At 41.3% G+C, this 21,103-nt stretch overlaps 6 protein-coding genes and 1 long non-coding RNA gene across 8 annotated transcripts in view; 4 read left to right on the forward strand and 3 right to left on the reverse strand.

Moving 5' to 3' along the window:
• The window catches only part of LOC109543286 (folliculin), a 2,158-nt gene extending 1,169 nt beyond the window's left edge, over nucleotides 1-989 (forward strand). The window contains exons 4-6 of the mRNA XM_019912908.2: nucleotides 243-391; nucleotides 446-597; nucleotides 657-989. Coding sequence (XP_019768467.1) covers nucleotides 243-391; nucleotides 446-597; nucleotides 657-921 — 566 coding nt within the window. The 3' untranslated portion in view covers nucleotides 922-989. The remainder of the gene's footprint in view (nucleotides 1-242; nucleotides 392-445; nucleotides 598-656) is intronic.
• Nucleotides 932-2,484, reverse strand: LOC109543284 (p21-activated protein kinase-interacting protein 1-like). The gene is made up of 3 exons (XM_019912906.2): nucleotides 2,265-2,484; nucleotides 1,529-2,210; nucleotides 932-1,478 (listed from the first exon to the last, which is right to left on the reverse strand). The coding sequence occupies exons 1-3, from the start codon at nucleotides 2,340-2,342 to the stop codon at nucleotides 979-981; spliced, it is 1,260 nt and encodes a 419-aa protein (XP_019768465.2). The 5' UTR covers nucleotides 2,343-2,484; the 3' UTR covers nucleotides 932-978.
• Nucleotides 2,485-2,581: 97 nt separating this feature from the next.
• Nucleotides 2,582-3,726, reverse strand: LOC109543288 (mediator of RNA polymerase II transcription subunit 29). The gene is made up of 4 exons (XM_019912910.2): nucleotides 3,271-3,726; nucleotides 3,146-3,207; nucleotides 3,000-3,084; nucleotides 2,582-2,934 (listed from the first exon to the last, which is right to left on the reverse strand). The coding sequence occupies exons 1-4, from the start codon at nucleotides 3,502-3,504 to the stop codon at nucleotides 2,722-2,724; spliced, it is 594 nt and encodes a 197-aa protein (XP_019768469.2). The 5' UTR covers nucleotides 3,505-3,726; the 3' UTR covers nucleotides 2,582-2,721.
• Nucleotides 3,727-4,185: 459 nt separating this feature from the next.
• LOC109543283 (zinc finger protein 358) lies at nucleotides 4,186-6,549 on the forward strand. 2 transcript variants are annotated; one of them, XM_019912904.2, is made up of 7 exons: nucleotides 4,186-4,650; nucleotides 4,708-4,932; nucleotides 4,977-5,307; nucleotides 5,402-5,553; nucleotides 5,608-5,812; nucleotides 5,863-6,132; nucleotides 6,185-6,549. In XM_019912904.2, exons 1-7 carry the CDS (start codon nucleotides 4,329-4,331, stop codon nucleotides 6,474-6,476), a joined length of 1,797 nt encoding a protein of 598 aa, XP_019768463.2. In that variant the 5' UTR covers nucleotides 4,186-4,328; the 3' UTR covers nucleotides 6,477-6,549. The 2 variants fall into 2 exon arrangements, with proteins under 2 accessions (XP_019768463.2, XP_019768464.2); XM_019912905.2 differs by having other exon boundaries at nucleotides 4,187-4,650; nucleotides 4,983-5,307.
• A 456-nt stretch (nucleotides 6,550-7,005) lies between these two features.
• Nucleotides 7,006-9,910, forward strand: LOC109543285 (solute carrier family 35 member C2). Its single transcript, XM_019912907.2, has 7 exons — nucleotides 7,006-7,651; nucleotides 7,703-7,917; nucleotides 7,973-8,045; nucleotides 8,108-8,360; nucleotides 8,598-8,773; nucleotides 8,827-8,971; nucleotides 9,031-9,910. Exons 1-7 carry the CDS (start codon nucleotides 7,442-7,444, stop codon nucleotides 9,174-9,176), a joined length of 1,218 nt encoding a protein of 405 aa, XP_019768466.2. The 5' UTR covers nucleotides 7,006-7,441; the 3' UTR covers nucleotides 9,177-9,910.
• A 59-nt stretch (nucleotides 9,911-9,969) lies between these two features.
• LOC109543282 lies at nucleotides 9,970-20,018 on the reverse strand. The gene is made up of 13 exons (XM_019912903.2): nucleotides 19,675-20,018; nucleotides 17,820-18,237; nucleotides 16,837-17,757; nucleotides 13,644-16,776; nucleotides 13,225-13,587; nucleotides 12,909-13,159; nucleotides 12,314-12,512; nucleotides 11,997-12,256; nucleotides 11,747-11,942; nucleotides 11,425-11,692; nucleotides 11,133-11,366; nucleotides 10,884-11,073; nucleotides 9,970-10,828 (listed from the first exon to the last, which is right to left on the reverse strand). The coding sequence occupies exons 1-13, from the start codon at nucleotides 19,740-19,742 to the stop codon at nucleotides 10,595-10,597; spliced, it is 6,735 nt and encodes a 2,244-aa protein (XP_019768462.1). The 5' UTR covers nucleotides 19,743-20,018; the 3' UTR covers nucleotides 9,970-10,594.
• A 7-nt stretch (nucleotides 20,019-20,025) lies between these two features.
• LOC109543299 overlaps nucleotides 20,026-21,103 on the forward strand; it is a 66,407-nt gene continuing 65,329 nt past the window's right edge. Inside the window, exon 1 of the long non-coding RNA XR_002172483.2 lies at nucleotides 20,026-20,323. This is a non-coding gene — a long non-coding RNA (uncharacterized LOC109543299). The remainder of the gene's footprint in view (nucleotides 20,324-21,103) is intronic.

Raw genomic sequence — 21,103 nt, forward strand, 5'->3', positions numbered from 1 at the left:
TGTAAAAACGAGCGTTCTTGCTCATTTTGCTTCCGAGAAACATGCAAAACGGGACGGAAAACATGAAATTTTGCAATAATCTTGCGCCACCCTTGAACAAAACGACGATTATTTTTCTAATTTCATAGACAACAGAAGACGGTATTTTTTCTACTTAACCCCCCCCCCCCCTGACTTTAAAGCTGGATCCGCCCCTGTAAGGGAAGAGGGCTGAAGAATAGCAACAACACGCATTGCTTTAGGCCAACCGGAAATTTTTGCGCAAATTCACTTATGGTTTGCCTGGTTACTTAGTTCAGAAACTGTTGTGGAAAAGCCTTTTAAACCGCCAGAAATTCCTGCTGATTGCCCGGCGTTGGGCTTAAGGCAACTTTATCAATCTATGAAACAGGTAAGACACCGCATTGCCCCATTAGGCAAATTTAGGGCTTCGCATTGTTTGCAGGAAGTTTTCCAAAAACTCTGCTACTGCTACCTAACAGGCATTCGAGTGAATTCGCAGAATCAGAGTATTCTGGCGCAGTTACAGCAGTTGTTGCCACGGGATTTTAGTCTTCCAAAAACAGGGGAAGTATGCGAATTGTACGCAATTGATGGGTAAGGGCTTTAAGCAATTTTAGCGTTTTTTAAAGGGCCTAATTTTCATTTATTCGCAGCACATTAGCAATCAACTGGAATCGGACTTTGCCTCGAAGATTACCTACACTTTCGGCGTCAATAGAGGCTGCTTTGAAGGACCCCAATCTGCCCGACGCAGCCCTGGGGCCCCACCTAACAAGCCTCGTGATGCAATGGCATAATATAGCTTGTGCAGTCGGATGGGCTCCTGATAGTAACAATGTGGAGCTTTTGAGAAGTTTGGGTGTTCAGAAGCACGATCTGCCTTTATTGAGCTATTGGGTGACACAATGTAAAAAATAACTTGTGGACATTCGTGTTTATAAAAACGATTTTATTACGCTCAAATTTAACATGGCCTTAATCAGCTACATCTTTTTTTTTCTTTTTCTTCATCTTCTTGCTCATTTTACTGGCCGTTGAGCTTACACCACTTGATCCCTTCCTTTTGCTTTTCTTCTCCGTAACGGCATCGCGTTCCCCAACCTTCTTGTCCTTTAGTCGCTTAACATGGTTTTTCTTTGATTTTTTTATCGCTTTGCCACTAATGGCAGGGTTTTTCAGTTGATCCCGTGCTTTCTTCTTCGGCTCAGCATGTTCATCTTCAGAGCTTTGTTCGTATTCCACAATCACTTTGCTCTCAACTGGTTTAGCTGCATGGAACACTTTTGTTTCTGCATCATTTTGGGGCTCTTCTTTTATGGTAAAGCCCAGCCATTTGGTTATTTTCATACAGGTGACTCTGCAGCCTGAGTTAATTTTGCAAAGCTCTGTAAACTCACTGTCCCAAACTTTCAGTTCACCTGTGCTGGATGCCGTTACTATGTAGCCCTCTGAGCAATCTGCAGCCTTTATTCGTCCTGAAATGTTTTTATTTATTGGTTGAAATGAGAGTGAACTAATTGCTTACCATTGTGCGCTCGATTGATTTCCTTTTCTGCTTCTTTGGTAAGTATGCTTATGGAGGCCATGCTTCCATCTTCATGGCCCACCAAAACATGGCAATTACCCTGCCAAATGCAGCATGTGACTTTGTTTTCGCGGGTTATGACTTGCACGGCGCCTCCCACCTCAAGGCTCCATATTCCTATGTAGTTGCCTCCAAATAGTACGAACTTCGTACCATCGGGGGAAAAACTAATTTTCTCCAAGCTCTTAGGGTCTTCGCACTTTGTTTTCAGGTTAATTATGTAGGCTTTTCTGCCCTTCACCAGGTCCCAAGTCTGTATGCAACCATCGCTTCCGAGAGTTAAAGCCAGCTTCCCACTAGGATGCAAGGCAATATCCACAACCATACCTTCCTTGTGGGCCTTGTCCCACAGCTTTTCCAGCTGCCAATTGCCCACTCTGACAATGGCAAGCGCCCCATCTTGACTAGCCGACATCACATGGGAATGCTTGTTTGTAAACTGCACAGCAGTGATAGTGCTTTCATGCTGTGTGAGCATGCAGTGCTCCTTTCTGGCTTTCAAATCGTATATTATTATGCGATCGTCTGATGCCCCTGAAGCTAAATAATTGCCATTTGTCGCCAGACATCGTATGCTGGCATTGTGGTCATGAGAAGCGAAACTTTGCTGAATAGTCTGTTTCTGTAAGAACATTGAAATTGGAAAAATGCGTAGGCGACTCGCTAAAATACTTACGTTTGATGTGAAAATGTAGCCTAGAATATATTCTTCGTAGGTTCCGACTATAATTTCGAAACTCACAGGGGACGACATGTTAAAGCTAGATGCGGATTTTTAAAACATGCATAAAGACTGATGAAAACATGGCTAGAAAAATTAGGTTATCTTGTGACGATGATTGTCACTTTGCTCGGTTGCCGGCAGTTGCCCCAAACTTTTTCGGGCGCATGAACGTTGAATCCATCACAACAGCTCGGACGTATATCTAACTCTTTTTAGTCGATGTGTGTAATTAGATATATGAAAGGAATAGTAGATAAGCAAACTATAAATAAATTCCACAAATTCGTATTACATTCTAAACTGTTCGACTGTAGAGCTGTATTAAATAAGCTCAATTGAGGTTCTTAGGTAGGAATATTTCAAGTTACCTTGCTTATTAACACACTTCAATTAATTAATAAAAATAAGGTCATTCTGAAGGTGAGATATTTTGGGCGGCAGCCAGCAGGGTCTCATGAATCTCCTTGGTGTAGGAAACTTGGGCGCCCACAGTGGCTAGAAACTGAGGATACGTTAAGCTGTTTTCATTCATTCCAATAGTTTCGCTCCTGTTCGGCATTACTGGGAGATTTAAATAGCGGTTACTGCTCTCAGCTTGGGAAAGGCATTTAATTGAGGTTTTCTGTAAGGAAAAACAGTCGGTTTATCGGTTACAACAGCAGAAAAGGCTATGTGTTCAGTACTCACCAAATGAAGCTCAATTTGGTCGCAAATAGAATAGAATTCTTCCAGATTCTTGTCGAATCTGGGTATTTGGATGTCGGGCGTTTTCCTGCAATAAACCCGTCAAACTTACTTTTTACAGAATACATCAGCATTAAGCTGTTACTTACTGAGACCCGGAATCAATCTGGTTGTTCTGATTCAAGGTCTGAGCTGCCGTTTTAATCGTTAGCTAAAAAAGAGACGGTTATCAGCAATTTCAACAGTCTTTCTGTCTCGCACTTTCGCAACTTACCGCCAGTGTCTCTCTGAGGGGCCCCACAAGGGACTTGATCTTTGATATATTGTCCAAAGGTTGTGGCGGCTGCTGCTGGCTTTGCTGCATCTGTTGCGCCTGCTGCATCTGTTGCTGTTGCACTTGTTGTTGCTGCTGCATCTCTTGCTGCTGTTTGCTGATATTAAAAGGAATGTTTTTGTCAGCTAACGAGTACATTCTGTGACAATTAGCCCAATGTTTTGATTTGCCCATCCGCCTTTATCTAACCTCAAAACTTAGTTTTGAAATTGCAGTAGTTAGCTATCGGCGGTGGCGCTGATTCTGAAGTCTGGGAATTTCGAGCGACCTCAATATTTTGAGGAGGAATAGATGTTTCAAACTTAGTTAAGCTTGATATAGCAAATTTTCTGTCATTTCAAGTTACCCTCGTAGAAAAGAATGTCAAGTACTTGTCTCTTGTCAAACTAGTTTGGTGCTAATGGTGGATGGGAATGTCACTGTGCGAATCGCTCCGTTAAAAATTCAAAAAATTGCTAGATTTTTCAATTTTCCTGAGGAAAATTTGACATTTTCTGAAATATTTGGTTTTCATCCACCATTTTATGCCATTTTCGCGCTCGGGAGTGTTATTTTTGCCACGAAAACGCGAATTTAAAATCGGGAATTCTCTGACGTTTGCTGTCAGGCAACCACGAGCGGTGGTCCAATCCGTCATGGATATTTTTTACACTAAAACCTAAATTGGAGGGTTTCAGGAGGCACACAAAGAGGCAGCTTGAGGGTAAGTGCGATTTTTTAAACTTTAACTGCATTGAAATGTGCCCAAAATACTCACAAGTATAGTAACTGCTAATATTCTAAACTAGGAAATATTCTGCTAAACTAGGAAAATTTCAATTCTCAAATTTTCTCCTGCAACTCCCTGAAGAGTTGTATATATATGTCTATAGATCGTTTAGACTTAACCTCTCATTTCTGTATACAATGTGTATACAAATTCTCAAGCAAAACATTGCAATGTACATAATCAAATATTGGCCAAACTCCAACTTTTGAATTAAGTATCAATTGGTGCAATGAAAAGATACAACGCATTCAATCTCCAGACCAACTGCCGCATTTGCTTCACCCAGACAAGGTCCAAGCGAACTCCATTGAAGGCCCCATTGAAAAGAAAGCAGGAGCCTGTTCTATCAGTGCACGAAGCCCTAGAGATAGTGACAGGCGAGAAAATACCCCTTGGAGTAAAATACCCTGAATCAGTGTGTGGCGTATGTTTGGAACTTTTGAAAATCACCTATGACTTAGTGGTACAATATCATGTGTCGAAGCAGAAGCTCAAGGCAGAACTTAGAAAACTCGGTGAAAATTATTGCGAGGGTGAAAGCCGATCTGAAGGTGAACATTGTCTTTGGTGTTAATGCTTAACTAGACTGTCATTCAAAATGATTGCAGATGATGAGGTCGAGAAACCCCCCAAAGCGCCTGTTGAGATATTCATGGGTTCTAAAAAATTGAAGCTAAACGACTTGCTGATTGTTGATGAGGAAACCGATGATGAGGATCGATCATTTGAAGGTTTCTTGCAAAATTTAGGCAAAACTGTAACGGCTTCTTTCGTTAGGAAGAACCCCGAAACACCGCAGGCTGATTATCCAATTATTGAGAACGAATCGCTAGGTAAGGCTTTTTAGAAAACTGGAAACTTTAACACTAATCAACAGCTCTAGATCTAGAGCCGCCTCCAACAAGCGTGGACTCTGAAGTTGTTCTAGATTTAGAATCCAACACTGTCACTGCTGTACAAGCCAATAACTCTGTTCAAAGCGGTGATCAGAAATACACGGACAAACCGGCGAATGCTGAGGTGTTTGCAAATTTATTGGAGTTAAATGAGACGGATAGGGAGCTAGTCAACTCCGCTTTGAAGTTGAATTACAAATGCCCTTACTGTTCCAAGCCGCTGGCGTCGATGGCTAGAGCCAAAATGCACAGTCGAATGTGTTATAAGAATACAGCCAATGTGACCTGTTATGTTTGCAAGGCAAAGTTCAAGTAAGTTAATTGCCGATTTGGACAAGATTTTGCTAATTGATATTCACCATATTTCACTGGAAAATGACCGTTAAATGGTAACTTCTTACTGCAGATCGAGGAGATATCTATTGAAACACTTCAACGATGTTCATTTTTCTAAAGGAAAAAGGCTGCAAAATACCGCTCGGGAAAAACACTGTACGCTTTGCGGAAAGCTTTTCCAAAACGCAGGATCTTTATTTTCCCACATGAAGAGACATGAAGGTAAACTGGAAGGTTACTTGATAGTTAATTGACTGAATATACAGCGGGTTTCAGAACGGCAGCATGTGTGTGATATATGCGGCAAACAATTTCACACAAAAACGCAACTTCGAGTTCACAGCCAAAGCCACAACAGACACAAAACGGTGGTAGTGTGCCCGATTTGCGGAAAATCGTTCCACTACCAAACTGGCCTGTTCTATCACATGAAAACCCATACGAACGAAAGGAACATTCAGTGCAGTTATTGCCCGAAAAGGTAACGAATCAATGCCATCAGGGCAACAATCATTGAACGTTTTCTGGCAGGTTTTACAGTAGAACTTCGGTAAAACGACACGAATTAACCCACACGGGTATGCGACCATACGGCTGCCAATTCTGCGATAGAAAGTTCCGATCGACATGCGAAACGAAAAAGCATGAGTTATTGCATACGGGAAATAGGCCGTTTAAGTGCGTTCACTGCAACATGGGATTCATACAGGCGCATAATTTGAAAGTCCATCTAATGACGCATCCAGGCGATTTTTTTTGCACTGTTTGTCCGAAATCTTTTGTATCTATCGACGTTTTACGGTAATTGCTTTAGGTTGAAATCCTGCCACGGTTCATACGCAACATTTTTTAGATTTCATATGAAATCGAAGCACAAGATGGAACTGAATTTTAGTTTAAATGAAGACAATGAAGCAGAACTGAATAGCAACCAATTAGAAATTGGGCAAAGTGACCAGATATTCAGCGATTATCAGTTGGAACTTTCGGACGTTTCGGAAGCAATACAATTGGAAGATGGCAGCTTCTTTATTTCTGGTCAATATGAAATGGCACAGGATCAGGTGCCAAGTGACGATTTAGTAGTGAGAACTTTCGAGTTTCGAGACAACGTTCTAGTAGAAACTACGCCGAATTTGACTTAAATTTCTGAGAGTGAGAGTCTACTGTAGTTATCGATCGAAACGAAATAAATAGCAGCCCCAAGATCCAAAATCAGATCGCATTTGATTGCTCAAATTGATTAAATCAAACGCAAATTAATCCACTCAAATACCAACAGATGGAAGAAAACGCCAACAAAAGCAAACGCAGAAAATCCAATTAAACCCAAGCACTAGTAATATTACACTCCGAAAAACTAAGAAAAAACCCCACTAATTCAACCTAAACGAACCCAAGCAAATCCAATAAAATCAACCCAATCGAAATGAATCACTACGATTTTTTCTGGTCATTTCAAATTCAAACGACTGGAAGTACATGGAACATGTCGTGCTCGTACTAAATGTGCGCATTGACCACTACGGTTGAAGAACGATCGGAAATTGATTTTTTTTATAAGTTATTGAGAAATTTAACTTTTTTAGCAAAGTGTTAATGCTGAAACTGTCATTTTTGAAAACTTTGTTCCTTTAAAGTAAAAAAATACAATTTAGCCCAATTTAAAGTGCAATATAATTAAACATCTTTGCTATGAGAGAGAAAGAAGCGTGGTTCAAAAAAGGCGCAAACATCTATGAAACGTAGTTAACGATACTCATCACTGCGACAAGCTCTATCCTTGTCCCTAATTCTTTACTTGTAAAGCCCCATCCTTGCCTTATTTGAAACTACCACGATTAGCCGTAGCGCTCATGTAGACACTCCTTCAAACCAGCTGTTGTTGATTATAAATCAACGTTTGACGTCTCAATGTTTATTTATTTCCCCAATATAATTGAACACGTCGATGCGAGTTTGAATGCAGAATTTTCCGTATCGTTAATAATGGAAAACCGACAATAATCAAGTACACTATTGTTCAGCAGAAAATTGTCGGTTTTCAGTGGCCGTACGTGTTGTTGGATCAAATTGCCATGGTGTTATCCAGCATCCAGATCTCAGCAATATGTTTGGAAATAGAAGTAACGTGAAATACACGGCTATTCAAAAAACCGAAGACACCGCCAATATCCCGGAAACTGTTGATTTCGAACCGATGAAGCGCAAGTTTTGCACGCCGTCCTGCCTTGGATCCGCTCTGTTTACCGGGGCCCTTATTGGCACCTACTATATTCCATCGGTTGGGCTCACCTTCTACCAACGATGGCTATCACAGGTAAATTTTCTGTTTTTTTGATGGAACACAGCTAAAATCGCTGTTTTTTAGAGGTTCCCATATCCACTATTGACTGTGTTAGTTCACATGATAGTGAAGTTCCTGCTTGCAGCCTTAGTTAGACTGTTTTTAAATAAGAAGCATATCAAGGTGCAAACGACGGTTAGCTGGAAAGATTATGTGCTAGCTGTAGCTCCAACTGGGGTATTCAGCGGCATTGATATCGGCTTTTCCAATTGGGGGTTGGAGCTGATTACAGTGTCTTTGTAAGTGTGTTTAAGTATTAAATTACGCAATTATTAACTGATTATTCTGTTTCAGGTATACCATGACCAAATCCACAACAATCGTATTCATCCTGTTCTTCTCAATATTGTTCAAATTGGAAAAGAAGGTGAGTTTTATTCACTACAATTAGGAGCTTTGTGGTACAAACACACTGTTTTTTTTTTGCAGTCGTGGAGCCTGGTAATCATTGTTCTGATGATAACAGCAGGTTTGATACTCTTCACGTACAAGTCGACCCAATTCAATTTCTTCGGATTTATCCTGCTGTTAATTGCGTCGATTTCAAGCGGCTTGAGATGGACTTGCATGCAACTGTTGCTGCAGAAATCCAAACTGGGAATGAAAAATCCCGTTGATATGATCTACTACATGCAGCCCTGGATGATAGCGGCCGTATTGCCAATTGCGCTTTGCATGGAAGGTACTGAAAGTTTTGGTACATAAAATTTGACGAGCTTGTGCTGCTTATAATCAAATTATTCAAGGTTTTGCCAAAAAGCATTCACAAATAATGCTTTCCTTTTATCGCTACTAAGACAGACCCGTGTCGTGCCCGAAGAGCTCGGCACAGCAAATACATTTGAGTCCAATGGATGTTTAAATAAACTTCGACATTCAGTGAAGTTTAATGTATAATGAATGTTTTTATTGTTGCAAGGATTCAACGTGATCCGAAGCTGCCAAGTGTTTGGATTTATGGAGCTGCATCCTTTCCTGATGTTGTCTTTGAAAGTATTAGTTGGCGCGTTTATAGCATTTTTCATGGAGTTTATCGAGGTGACTCTGGTTAGTTACACCTCCAGTTTAACGCTGGCGATTGCAGGAATTTTCAAGGTGCTTTCCCGGGATGTTTCTGCATTGTCCCCAACTAATCGCTGACTTTTCAGGAAGTTTTCATGCTGGTTCTAGCCGTTGAAATGAATGGAGATATAATGACGGCCATCAATGTAGCGGGGCTTTTTATCTGTCTTTGCGGTATTTCGGGCCACGTGATCCATAAAATCAAATCAACGCCTCCAAGCAGACAAGCAGGTACGAATTGACTGTAGTTTTTAGATAAATTCCATTCTAAATGGCCATGATTATTGCAGGTCGAGTGTACGAGCAGGGCAATGACGGGCATGAATTGGGCGCTACTCTCATCGAGGACTTGAAATTGGATGACAGTGAAGATGAGAAAAGTGATACGCAGGTTTTGTTTGACATTCTCGGACGAGAAAAACGGTACAGTTTTTAAAATGTTTCCTTTTTGCGATTTTTATACTTTCCATGGAAAAGGGCACAATTTTCATCGCAATATTTATCAGAAAATGAGCTGAATTTGAAGGAAACTTATCACAACCCTCCACAGACAAGCATTTGATTTTTGTCTGGTTTTAAACAAAAAAAATTAAAAGTGGCAATATAAAGGTTAATTTGTTGATAAACAAACAAAAATATTTGTAATGTTCCTAATTTACTTTTACGTTTTCGTTCCACATTCCTTAAACACCCCCTTTGATGGAGTTTTAATTTAACTAATATTGTAAATATTGGAATTTAGCATTTATTATTCTTGCGTCTAGATATCGTATGTTTTTGTGGTTCATTATCTCAAACGACTTATTTATTTATGTGATTTTTTGGCAATGTTACATTTGTACATTGTTTTTGTTTTTTTTTATTTGTTACAACATTTAGGATGGTTACCAAAAGACTTGGTAACTCTTCCGTTCTGTATTATTATTCTTACAACGAACAAGTAATTGCCATAGTAGTTTGCAGCAAAACATTAGCGTTCTTGTTCCGGTTTTAGACGCATTTTCAACAAATCGGTTATTTTATGGCTTGTTACATGCCACACATTTACAGTTGCTTGTAAGTACTTTACTATAAACAACTTACGCCGTAGTACACACTACACCGTAAGCTTAGCACTTTCTTAATACAAGTTAAGGTGTTGCCTTTTGTATAAATAAACCAAAGGAAATATTTGCTGATTTTTTTGTAGCTAGAAAACGTCCATTTCCTAATTGAAAGAAAAACTGTTGTCAGTACTGCGAATAATTTTATTTAAATCAAGAAAATCAAATAAATTATGTAGAATACTGAAGCGCGCTTGATCCACAAAAAAGCCTTAATTTTGCGAAAAATAACACATATTCAGCAACAATACGAGTAAACACAAAGAAGTTACAAACAAAGCCGTTAGAGGATCTATGAAAGCTATTAAAGATGCACAATAACATGTTTTGCGTTAATCTCTTTGATGTACAAAGTGAACGGGTTTTGTCTAAACTTACAGAGTTCATTTTATATTAATTAGATTATCTTAGATTTGTGCAGTAAGCGATTTTCAAAGAGAAATCACAGCTAAAGCTTAAATCAATTTAATTTGAAAAACGCAAATTTAAGTTACAATCCACACGGCGGCCCAGCCTTGGCTTATATAATATATTCTGATTTTCCTATTGATAAATGATCAACCGCCGCTTGGCATGGACGCCTGTGTATTCGTTTTGTTGCGTCTGGGTAGACGCTAGACAATGGATAGTAAGTTCAAAGAATTTTACTTCCTAGCATATTCTATTCGGCAGAATTTAATTATTGCAATCTGCTGATCAATAATAAAGACGTTAACTTTGCACATGGATTTTCAATCCCTTTGCATACAGCCTATATGGAAAGAAGTGACTTGGAAGGATTACTAGGCAATAACGGCTGTTTGTTTGTAAGTTTTTTCTGAAGCTTCCCCTCGATCACTGAGTGGATTTTCACTGAAATATTCGTCAATTCCGACTCGTCCATGCAGTAACGCAATTTCAGCCTTTTCCCCATTTCGCTGTTGTGCTCCACTAGTTTTATAGCGTCTTCTAGACAGTAAATTAAGTCTTCTTGGGTATCAACAATCTGAAATGTCAGTACATTGTAGTGAATTGAATCGCTTGAGCTTCAACTAACTAACCATGGACACGAAGAGATTCGTTCGGCAAACTTCACATTCTAAATCACCGTCTACATTTTGTATCCGTTTCTTTTTAGCCAAGGATTCAGTGGATGTCATTCGTTCCTGCGTTATTTGCGCTAACGCTCTGATTTTTCGTCGGTTCTCATTCTCATTTGCCACTAGCTCTTCTATGAATGGGACGATTACTCTGCAACCATACAAGAATTCATCAACTTTTGTGCATAATTGCATAAATAATTGTCTAACCTTAACACTTCCACACTCGATCGACTATCGTTGGCTATTTGAACAATAAGCTTGTTCAAAGAGAACATCGACGGCTCGCAGTTGTTTTTTAAGTCATTGAACAAATTGCGAGCAGTTTTCAGCCAGTGTAACGGCGCAAAATAGACACTCTCTGATACCACATAGCCAGTACTAATGCTTGAGGTGAACACTTTGGGAAACACTACTATGAATTGGCCAGGTTCTTGAATTGTCCTGCATAGCAATATTTTGCATTAGCCAATGCGGAACCCATTGCAACAAGTCGGCCTACCTGCACAAGGAAACATTGTGTTCCATCAACATGCCGGGCGGAACCATTGCAGTATCGGAAGGAAGCCAGAGCTCTTTTGCACGACAGTAGTTTGGAACCAACTTCTGCATGGCCGCATGGAAGACTTCACATGACGAACTAGGAATTCCATACCAGACTTTGCTGCCGCCTGTATGTAAATATTCAATCCAGGGCAATCCGTGTGGATCGCGATACCAGCAACACGCACTGAACACCATGCCAACGTGAAGAGTTGGAACTGTCACTCCTACGAGGAAAATAATTTCAACAGCTAAACGGGAGAGTTTATGTAGTTGCTTACCCATGACCGGTCCAAGCGATCTTAGGACAGATCCGTTGTTATTAGAAAGGACTTTCAGATTCCAAGGGTGCTTCGCAAAAGGGCTGTTTTTCGACACAGCAAAGCCATATCCCCAAAGGCCGCAGTCTATTGAAGCTGCATGCACGCAAATGTGGTTCTGTTTCTGCGTAACGTACCGCCAAAATTCCTGCTCCACCTAGAAGGACGCGATAGTGGCCACATTGGACTGGAATCGTTCGAAAATACTTACTTCGGACGCTGTGGGATCGGTCACTTTAAAGTACATAGACATTGTATTGCGCGCAATCCGGTAGAAAGCATTAAGCGCCATGTTCTTGCCCTTCAACGTACATTCTTCCGTATCAATGTCGTCCGAGTCAAAATATTCCTCTTGATCGAACGAATCTTCGGATTTGTGCTCCGCTTTTCCATCAGCAATCACTTGTGTGGCCTTTGAATCCTTCTCCGCCCAGTATGTTTCCACTTCGTCGAACAGTTTTTCACGTTCGGCTTTAATTAACAAACAAAAATCAACATTTCAATCAAAACCGGAGATTCTCAAATTACCTGGCGACAAAGTATCATAAGGCAAAAGGTATTTGCAATAAATATCATCCAACTTAGTCACGCGGTCCTGTGCGCATTTCGGGATTTTCATGTGATCGGACACTTTCGACCATTTTTTCTTTTCAATCACCTCTTTCAAACCGCCAAGGCTTTGGACGGTTTGGTATAACCGCGGCAGATCAACTTCCATGCCACCGATCTGGAAAATTCACGGATCAGCATAATAATTAATCATTATTTGTGTATTTCTAGGTGTGCGGTGAACTATTTTAAACGCTGAGGTCTGCATCAAACCTTCCCATCCTGATCCCGAGTCCAATCCCCAGCCCAGTAAAAGGTACTGTTTATTTAATATCGTTATATATTTGGGGCACCTCCAAAAGTAAATGAAAATTGGTTGCTTTTAAAAGGTTGTGCGACATACATTTTAAATCCATTACTACGAAACAGACACGCAACAAGTTTTCGCACGCCTTCTGAACGGTTTAAATGCCAACCCGGCAAAAATTTGTTTCTCTCCTCAAAGAGTGATTACACTAAGCATAAAGACATCCTTTAGCAAAAGCGCTGATTCAAAGGAAGACTTATAACTTACCAAAGGGGCGGTTTTCAAAAAAATACTTTGTGTAGCCAAATACTTCCGAATGGCTATGAACTCCTTGAAGTTGGGGCCCCACCGATGAAGCATTTTATGTACATACTGATTGTAGGCGGTAAATCGCATATCATCCGAAACTTTACATTCCGGCTTGAAGGAACTTGGAGGAATAATTTTGCAAAGCCCAAACTGTTCGGCCTTGTGTCGAATTCGCTCAATGTACTCCAAAGGATCTTGGAACTCTTGCTCTGGAAAAATCAAATCGGCATCAAATCGCTTCTCTAATTCGGCAAATAAAGAAACAAAATCCTACCAGTGGGATGAAAAACTGGGGCTTCGACCAGCTTGGCCGGATCGGTTGGTTTAGGAAAATCAGATACATAGATAGGATTTATGGATTCCCAGGCTTTGCCTTTGGCCTTTTGGGTGCCTTTTTTGGAAAGTTTTGCGCTGCTACCGCTGCTAGCGCTCGGCGAACTGGGCACTTTATATTTGCTATCATCAAACGGCTCAGGAAATCTTTCTGCGCCGGTTTTTGTCTGTCTTTTGCTGTGGTAATTCGACGGCGGCACCATGCTTTCCGACTTGTTAATTTTGGGCAGCTTTGTAGGGTTTTGGGGTATGTTAAAACACCGGGAATCTTCCGAGTCTGATGGATTCGGCTTTCTGAACTGACCTGAAAAAATAAAAAATCTTCGAATCAAATTATCTCCGTTGTGCTTTACGGCTCACCATGCTTTAAAGAGTCGTCGTTCTTCGACAGCTCGTCTTCAGACCGTGAGGTTGCCGTACTGGACGGCCTTCTAGTAGGCCGTCTAAAGGGAGTGCTAACTATGTCCTCATTCTCCTCCCCAAACGCGTAAACACTGCATTCATTTTCAGGAGAAAACGCTTGCTTATTCGGCATTGACTCCTTCTTGTTCTTCTTGAAAATCCACTTACGGTCCATTAGTGGCGACTTCACTTTGGGCTTGTCGCCGAGCAATGTCGCCTCTATTTTACTGCTAATCGGCTCCGGTTTCGCAATAGTCAATTTCAACTGATCGGGAACGCTGGGTTTTACACGCACACCGATCTGGCCGCCGGTTGCCACTTCTGTGGGTATTTTTTCCCCGAACTTCAACATTTCGTCGTTTTCCTTCGCCACACTGCGACTGGCCAGCGCAGAGTCTTTCAGCCACTGCTCAATTTGCTCATTGGACATGTTCACCTTCTCTTTCCGGCCTATATCTTTGCTCAGCAGATCCAGCGATGGCGCCAAAGATTGAACAAAGCCCGTTGGCTTCAAGTCCTCTTTGGCAGTGTTAAAACCGTGGAAATACGACTCGTCTTCGTCGCTACTGGACAGCATTGGAAGATAGTTGGAGGGCCGTTTAGTACATTCGCGCCTAGGCTTCGGCTCCATTACTGTGATAGAATCGGTGATAAGTTCCGATCTAGTGATTGTCTTTTTCGGTGGTTTGGGCTTGTGCACTTTCTTCTTTGAATCCTCGGTGTCATTAGTGGATCGAATGCTTTTGGTGGTGAGCTTCGCCAAAGGCTCTTCATCAGAATCACTGAAGCTGATGATGGATTTAGCGGAAGACTTGGAGTTGTTTTTCTTCGACAGTTTTTTGTTCCTTTGCCTCACCTGCAGGCTTTTCAGATTAATATCCGAAGTGGTGGACTCATCTGAATCGCTTATCAAGGCTTTGGCTTCCTTTGCAGGTTCACACTTCTTAGAACTTTCAGGAATTTCGCATGATTTGCTCACTGATTCTGTCGAAGGCAAAACCTCCAAGGGCTTCTCTTCTAAAACTCGAGCTGCCTGCAAGATGATGTCGACACTTTGCTGTAGAAAACTTGGAGATGGAGCCGCTCGAACATTTCGACTTCGAGTGTTTTTCTTCTTCCGCGGCACCCTGATGTCAATGTGAAACGATTCGTCCGATGAATCAGTATCAGATTCCTTGAGGTTTTGCAGGCAGCGCCTGATCGGCCGTTTAGCCGCAGTCTCTTGCTCAGTCGAAGACTTTTCCTCGCTTATCAGCCAATTCTTCGAAATATCTTCAGTTTTTCCGGTTCTCTGAACTACGCACTTGCGGACTTTGGCCAGCAAAACCTCGTTATCTGAATCGTCATCCGATGCGATCGTAAGAGGAGTCGCCCTTTTTTTGGCCCCAGTTGGTTTAGAGGGTAAAACCGCAGCTTCACTTTTCACAGTTTCCATTTTGTCGGGTTTGGCTTTGAAAGTTTTGTCAGTAGACGTTGTGGGTTTAGCGACAGCTACTGCTTCAGGTTTGCTGGGCTTTTTCGCAGTTTTCTCTTCCTCTTTGCTGGTTTTGGCTTGGGCTTTCAACTCGTTCTCCCGTCGCTCAGTTTTCTTAACATTCGGCAACTCGGGAAAACTGTCGCTGGAAATGTCGTCGTCTATTATACTTTCGTTGACGAGCTTGTGGCTTAAAATTTCCATGTAAATAGCTGCGGCTTCTTTAGTTTTCCTGCTTGGTCGCGACGAGGCAATCGCAATGCATTGCTCAGATGCTTCTTTTCTTAAAACCACCTTTTTCTTCGTGTATTCATCAGAGCTTTTCTTTGGTAACAGGTTGGGCCTCGTTGCTTTATTTGAGGCAACTTCTTTGGCAGGTTTTTGCGAATGTTCGATTGTGGGCTGATCCGCTTTCGCTTTCTTAATTGCGGGTTTTTCCTGCATTGACTCTTCTGGTTGTGCCACTTCCAATGGCTCTTTTTCGGGAGATTTAGCTGAATAAGTTGGCGAACTTTGGGTCATAAACACTTCGGAATCCTCTGCAGTAATGTGTACCTTTTTAGCATTTAGTGGTTCTCCAGGCTTCGATGTGAAGCGTCTTACTTTCGATAATTTCATGGGCTGATCGGGCTTTTTTGCTGCTATCAAATCCACAGAAGTGGGTTTTACTTGCACCTCAACTGGCGCTTCAGGCATCGCGGTTTCCACCTTGACTTGCGGCAGAGCCCCTAATGGTTCCTTCTTCTCCTGTAGCTGTCCACAGGACTGAGTATGAGTTTCTACCGAAGAATTGCCACTCGCAATTGCTTTTAAATTGTCCTCTTTTTTGTCATGCTCTGATTTACAGGTCTGGTCCAAAACTTTGGACTGTTGATGTTTCAAGTCCTGGACTTCCTTTAAAGCACTGTCAATGATGTGTTGAATTTTCTTGGAAAACTCGTCGTCTAATTTCTTGGAAGACGGCTCTTTCTTACAGTCCTTCAGCACTTTTACGTCGAAGGGACCGGGCCGTGGCTTTTTAGTTGAATTTGGACTTTTTCGCTTCGCTGTTGGTTCGGATAGTCTGGAGCCATAGTCCCTAGTAATGCGTCGCGAACTTTCCTTATCACTTTCAGTATCAGGGACTTTATCTGAGTCTTGGACTGCTTGGTTTAATGGTAAGTCTTTGGTGATTTTCTCTGGCAATTTGGAACTCGCTAGTTTCAGGATGGGGCTTAAGTTCGAAGATTTGCAGGTTCTGCTGAATCCAGCAAAGCCAATATCGTCATCGGTACTGGGAGTTTTTGGGGATTTTCCATCAGGAGGCAGATCAACAGATTGACTGATGGAGCTCCTCGATCTTCTTTTGGAAGTTTCTTCCTTCGGAGTTTGTACATTTTCTTTTACGGTTGTTTCTTCTTGCGCAGGACTTTTGCTAATTCTGGCCTCTTCTGATCTGCGTGTTACCACTTTTTCCATAGTGGTTTCCACTGTTTTAACATCGCGCGTGATTTTCTGGCCGAGCTCATTGCGTTCCGAGACAGTGTCAACGGTCTTTTGAACAGCCACCCTTTTCTTCACGTCTTTGGTTTGGGTCTTCAGGCTAAAGTCCCTCTTCATCGTCAGATTCTTCTTCACCTATTAGACAAAAATACTCGTGTTATATGTTAGATTTGGATAAAATATGCGGATACTCACCATTTTTTTTGTCCCCAATTGGTCGATCTTCACCTGCTTAGTCATTTCGAAATTCTTCGCCACTTCCTTTCGGACGTCACTTTTGCCTAGATCGAAATCTCTTCTGGTGACTCTTTTTGAGACTTCCGGTGCTTTGGGCGATTGTGGTGAATCAGTAGCTTCTGTTCCATTCAGGGGCGTTTTTTTGGTGGCCACTTTCTCGTGGGTGGGTTTTTTAGACGTATTTTCCTTGGCAATCTCAATCGATTTGTCTTGGCGGCTGCTTTTGTTGAAGCTAGTCCTGGTTCGTTGTTGGGCCTTTTTCCTCGAAATTACGGATTTTTTTACAGTTGTCGACCTCAACCTTGGCCGTATGATGGTGCTCACTATTGTGCACGGCAGTGAAATGCGTCGTTTCATTTGCGTGCGTTTTATTGAAGACGTAAATACGATTGGAGCTCTAACTGATGGGCTTAATTCCGGTTTGGGTATTTGAGCGCTGGCTCCAGTTCGCTTTGGGTCTGGTAGCTTTTTAACGGTTGTTGCTTGTGGCCTGGTTTCAGTCGAACAGCCCTTATTGCTGTTCCTACTCGTTCTAAGCACCTTTTTTATATCAACTGGTCGTTGCGAGATAGAGTCTCGCTCCGCCAAGAGTTTTCGCTGCCGGAAGGGCAACTCTTTTTGAACAAACTTGCCTCTGAAGCTCCTCAAACACATTTTCGGCTTCACTTTCGTGTTCAGCGTTTGGGTGGTGACTTTCACATGTTTAGTTGCAATCACTTTCGTTTTCTGCAGCGTGTTAGTTTTCCTGGTAACTGTTTCCGTTTTCTGGAACGTGTTGGTTTTCACCAGAGTTTTGTTGGTGGTTTTCTCGCTCAGTTTGCTGATTGTTAAGGCCCGGATTTTTGCCATTTTCTGTTCCTGGTACTTTCTTCGCAAAGCCTGCAAATAATGCGGTTTTTTCAACATTAAACCTCATACGAATGATGTTGAGGGATCCTTACCTGTATTGCCAGGGCGTGTCTTCTCTTCTTCTCCATTTGTCTGCTAATCACAATCGGATCCGCCCGCTTTCTTACCCCGAATGCTATGAACGGTTTTTCCGAATTTCCTGCACATTTTGCTATATCAATCGGCCCATTCTTCGGCGACTCGCTTTTGATTTCGTGCACTTGACCGTCGGCCACAATCGAAGCGGTGTTGAAGAACTGTAAGGAGGGCGATAAGATCGGGGTTCCTCGGAAGCATAAGAACGTCAAGAAATCTTCGGTATTGGGCCGCTTCATTGGCAGCAGTTCCACAGGTTCGGGGGATGCGCTGGTATCAGGAAGATCGTCCGCTTCTAGGTCGCGGATCGGACTGATGATCGGACTGTGTAGTCCAGAGTTCTGAGCAAATTTTCGTTGCGCTTGAACTTTCGTTCTGTGGACAAAATTGGGCTCAATCCATCTGGTTTTTTTACCGTGAGATACTTCAAGGCAACCGATTTTGAGTCAGAATGGGCGTCATTGAAAAAAAAAAACAAATTTAAAGCGTCATAGGAAAAGGAAATATTGGTGATAAACTCGTCCCGGGCTTTTATCATCCAATTTGTACATTGATTCGGCTAGTCTTATCTACATGCACCTTAAGAAATAATTAAGTGGCGATAAATCAGGGCGGTCCATGGCATCGAAGTATCTATCGGATCGATCATTTCCCGAATGTTCTGTTTAAGTACAAATTATATCTATTGTTAACTTTTGAAGGAAAAAACCATGCAATATCTTGAAACCTCCACCATTAAATTCGATTTGAATGCGAAAAAGTAGCGTAAAAATGGTGGCAATGTGCGCTCAAAAGCTCAGTTCTGTAGTTCAATTGGTTCCTAACATATCCCATACAGCAAAATTACTGATGAAAATTTAAGTTTTTTTAAGAGAAAAGCTCGATTATTGTGCCACATCCGGATTTATCGATTTTATTATGGGCAATTCCTCTATTAACTTCATAATCTACTTCATAATAAATTTAAAACTATTAACGAAACGGCGAGTCGCATAATTCTACATTATAATCCAATAACTTTGTTCTTTTTATTGCAAAGCAAATGCCATTGTTAACAGTTTTTCGGCCATTTGATTTGCTTAATTTTGCGTGTCATTGGTGCATTTCACTGCCAATTTGCTTTTACAGAGTGATAATTCTCAAATGTGGGCATTATCTCAGAAGTGAGCCGAATAGAGAAAGTGACGAGTCTAAAAACAGTTAGATTTCTTCATTCCTTATAGGTGCATATAGAACTTTAGTGTCCTTTATTCTAAAAGCAATAATAACCAATCTTGAGCAACAATTGTACTTAATTAAGAAAAAAGGTGCCAAGTTTAGTTGGCATGGGCTAAAATCGGGTAGTGTTTTCATGTATTAACAAAAAACGTCTTTTTACAAACTTCAACAGCCTGTAACTATTTCACGAATACCTACTTTGTTTGGACGCCATACATTAAGCAAAAATGTTTGTCTTGATACTAGGAACCTGGAAAGGCCCTAAATGTATATAGATTGGTTTGAGTGTGAGATGTGTAATTCTCATGGTAGATGCTATTGATGAAGACTGCAGTTATTTCTGCAAGAAAATATAGTCCAAACCACGTCATTTGCCCCAAACTGTGAAAAAGGCTTCATCAAGCACTGATGCAGAAACTGTGCTGTTTCCCATAAAAACAGCACAGTTCCACACAGCAGCACTTCTTCATTGATGCAAACGTGCACACAGTTTTCTGCGTCGTGCTTAACGCTATTGCTTCAGTACATTTGCTTAATGCCTGCCCCCGCAAGCAACCCAGACAATGGGGGCTTCTAACTCTAACTCATTCTTACCTCTTGGGGCTGTCATCCAGAATCGGCGAAGGACACGCTTCCTTCCGCTTTCTCTTCAAGTTCTTCATGGTTATAGAAACTAGCCTTTGGCGAGACTCTATCTAGTATAAAAGGGGATTTGGACACAAAAACAATACACAAACATAACCTCAATAACTACATTCGCGTAAACTCTCTCTCTGTGTGCACAGCGGGCCTAGACTCTCAATTTCCCACTAGTGGCACTAATCGTCGAACACATCCTACATATTCAGAGTTAAATCGTTTTTGTTTCTGCATGTAAATTGTTGAGAGTTGTTTGCGAAACGCGACCTTATAAGCTGTTTGACTGACAGGGAAGCGTTGACCCCGGCATTTTAGCCTGTTCAAACATCAATAGGATGCGGGTACCAGGTGTCCAAACGACTGCTTCAGGGGCGTCTGAGCAGGTGTTTATTCCATATTTCAGTCTCCTGAGGCGTTCATAAAATGTGTGTTTTCATTCCTGCAGTTTTTCCTAGTTTGAGTTGTAGTGGCTATGCAACCAGGAATACTTCAGCCAGCAGCCTTGTAAGACGTTTGTGTGACATAAGAAAATTCTTGGCACTGTCACTATTTGATGTTAGTGAGTGATTGAGTGACAACGGTTTTAAAGAATGAGTAAATTTGAGTAAGTTCACAAAGTTTATATGTGGGGATGGTTTCTTTATAAAATGCGCACATCAAGCAGGCAATTCGTTTCTTAATTTGGACGATTTTGGTCAAAAACAACTCCGTCTGACTAGGCCTGGGTAACACAGTGTTGAGTTGCACTAAGATTAATAAGACAAAATTCATTGAGTTACATAGGCCTACGTCTGACGCCCTGGGTTCAAACGCTACTGTTCCGGTTCTCACATATATTAGATTGTCTTTAACTACAGTAAAGTCCGCTTATAATGAATCCGGTTATAGTGAACTTTCGGTTAAAACGAACTTTTTTCCTTTAATTGAAACGTCGTCCATAAAGACCAACGAATTTTTTTACTGGTTATAACGAACTTCCGGATATAACGATCACTTTTTAGGTTAGTTGTCTATTCACTTTCCGTTTATAACGAACTTCTACGCTCAGCAACACCAATTGTGCGGAGTTGTTTATATTAGTGAGAGCGAGAGACAGTGACTTGTTGTTTTTTGCCGCGTTATGTATGTAAATCGTTTTAGAATGGAAAAACAAAAACGCAAAGCTTTTTCACTAAATGAAAAGTACGAGATTATTAACAAAATGAAAAGTGGAGTAAAGCAGAGTGACATTTGTAAGGAATTAGCACTTGGAAAGTCTACTGTTGCAACAATAGGGAAAAACAGAGAAAACCTTTTATCAGCGTATGACAAAACAAATGTTAGATGTAGGAAGTTAAAATTATCTGCACATGAAAAGGTTGACAAGGGACTTATTAAGTGGTTT

This window comes from Dendroctonus ponderosae, unplaced genomic scaffold (genome assembly GCF_020466585.1).
Source record: "Dendroctonus ponderosae isolate FM_Combo_2020 unplaced genomic scaffold, Dpon_F_20191213v2 Dpon_F_20191213_9, whole genome shotgun sequence".
Classification (NCBI taxonomy): domain Eukaryota; kingdom Metazoa; phylum Arthropoda; class Insecta; order Coleoptera; family Curculionidae; genus Dendroctonus; species Dendroctonus ponderosae.

Coding starts and splice junctions, on each gene's coding strand:
- LOC109543285 (XM_019912907.2), top strand. CDS start 7,442: ATGTTTGGAAATAGAAGTAACGTGAAATACACGGCTATTCAAAAAACC. Junction 8,046..8,107: donor TGTTCAAATTGGAAAAGAAG/GTGAGTTTTATT, acceptor TTTTTTTTGCAG/TCGTGGAGCCTGGTAATCAT. Junction 8,361..8,597: donor AATTGCGCTTTGCATGGAAG/GTACTGAAAGTT, acceptor TATTGTTGCAAG/GATTCAACGTGATCCGAAGC.
- LOC109543282 (XM_019912903.2), bottom strand. CDS start 19,742: ATGAAGAACTTGAAGAGAAAGCGGAAGGAAGCGTGTCCTTCGCCGATT. Junction 13,160..13,224: donor CCCAGTTTTTCATCCCACTG/GTAGGATTTTGT, acceptor TGATTTTTCCAG/AGCAAGAGTTCCAAGATCCT. Junction 10,829..10,883: donor CGAATCTCTTCGTGTCCATG/GTTAGTTAGTTG, acceptor CTGACATTTCAG/ATTGTTGATACCCAAGAAGA.
- LOC109543288 (XM_019912910.2), bottom strand. CDS start 3,504: ATGGGCAAATCAAAACATTGGGCTAATTGTCACAGAATGTACTCGTTA. Junction 3,085..3,145: donor CAGATTGATTCCGGGTCTCA/GTAAGTAACAGC, acceptor GGTTTATTGCAG/GAAAACGCCCGACATCCAAA. Junction 2,935..2,999: donor ACCAAATTGAGCTTCATTTG/GTGAGTACTGAA, acceptor TTTTCCTTACAG/AAAACCTCAATTAAATGCCT.
- LOC109543284 (XM_019912906.2), bottom strand. CDS start 2,342: ATGTCGTCCCCTGTGAGTTTCGAAATTATAGTCGGAACCTACGAAGAA. Junction 2,211..2,264: donor GCTACATTTTCACATCAAAC/GTAAGTATTTTA, acceptor ATGTTCTTACAG/AAACAGACTATTCAGCAAAG. Junction 1,479..1,528: donor AATCAATCGAGCGCACAATG/GTAAGCAATTAG, acceptor AAAACATTTCAG/GACGAATAAAGGCTGCAGAT.
- LOC109543283 (XM_019912904.2), top strand. CDS start 4,329: ATGAAAAGATACAACGCATTCAATCTCCAGACCAACTGCCGCATTTGC. Junction 4,933..4,976: donor TATTGAGAACGAATCGCTAG/GTAAGGCTTTTT, acceptor ACTAATCAACAG/CTCTAGATCTAGAGCCGCCT. Junction 6,133..6,184: donor GTATCTATCGACGTTTTACG/GTAATTGCTTTA, acceptor AACATTTTTTAG/ATTTCATATGAAATCGAAGC.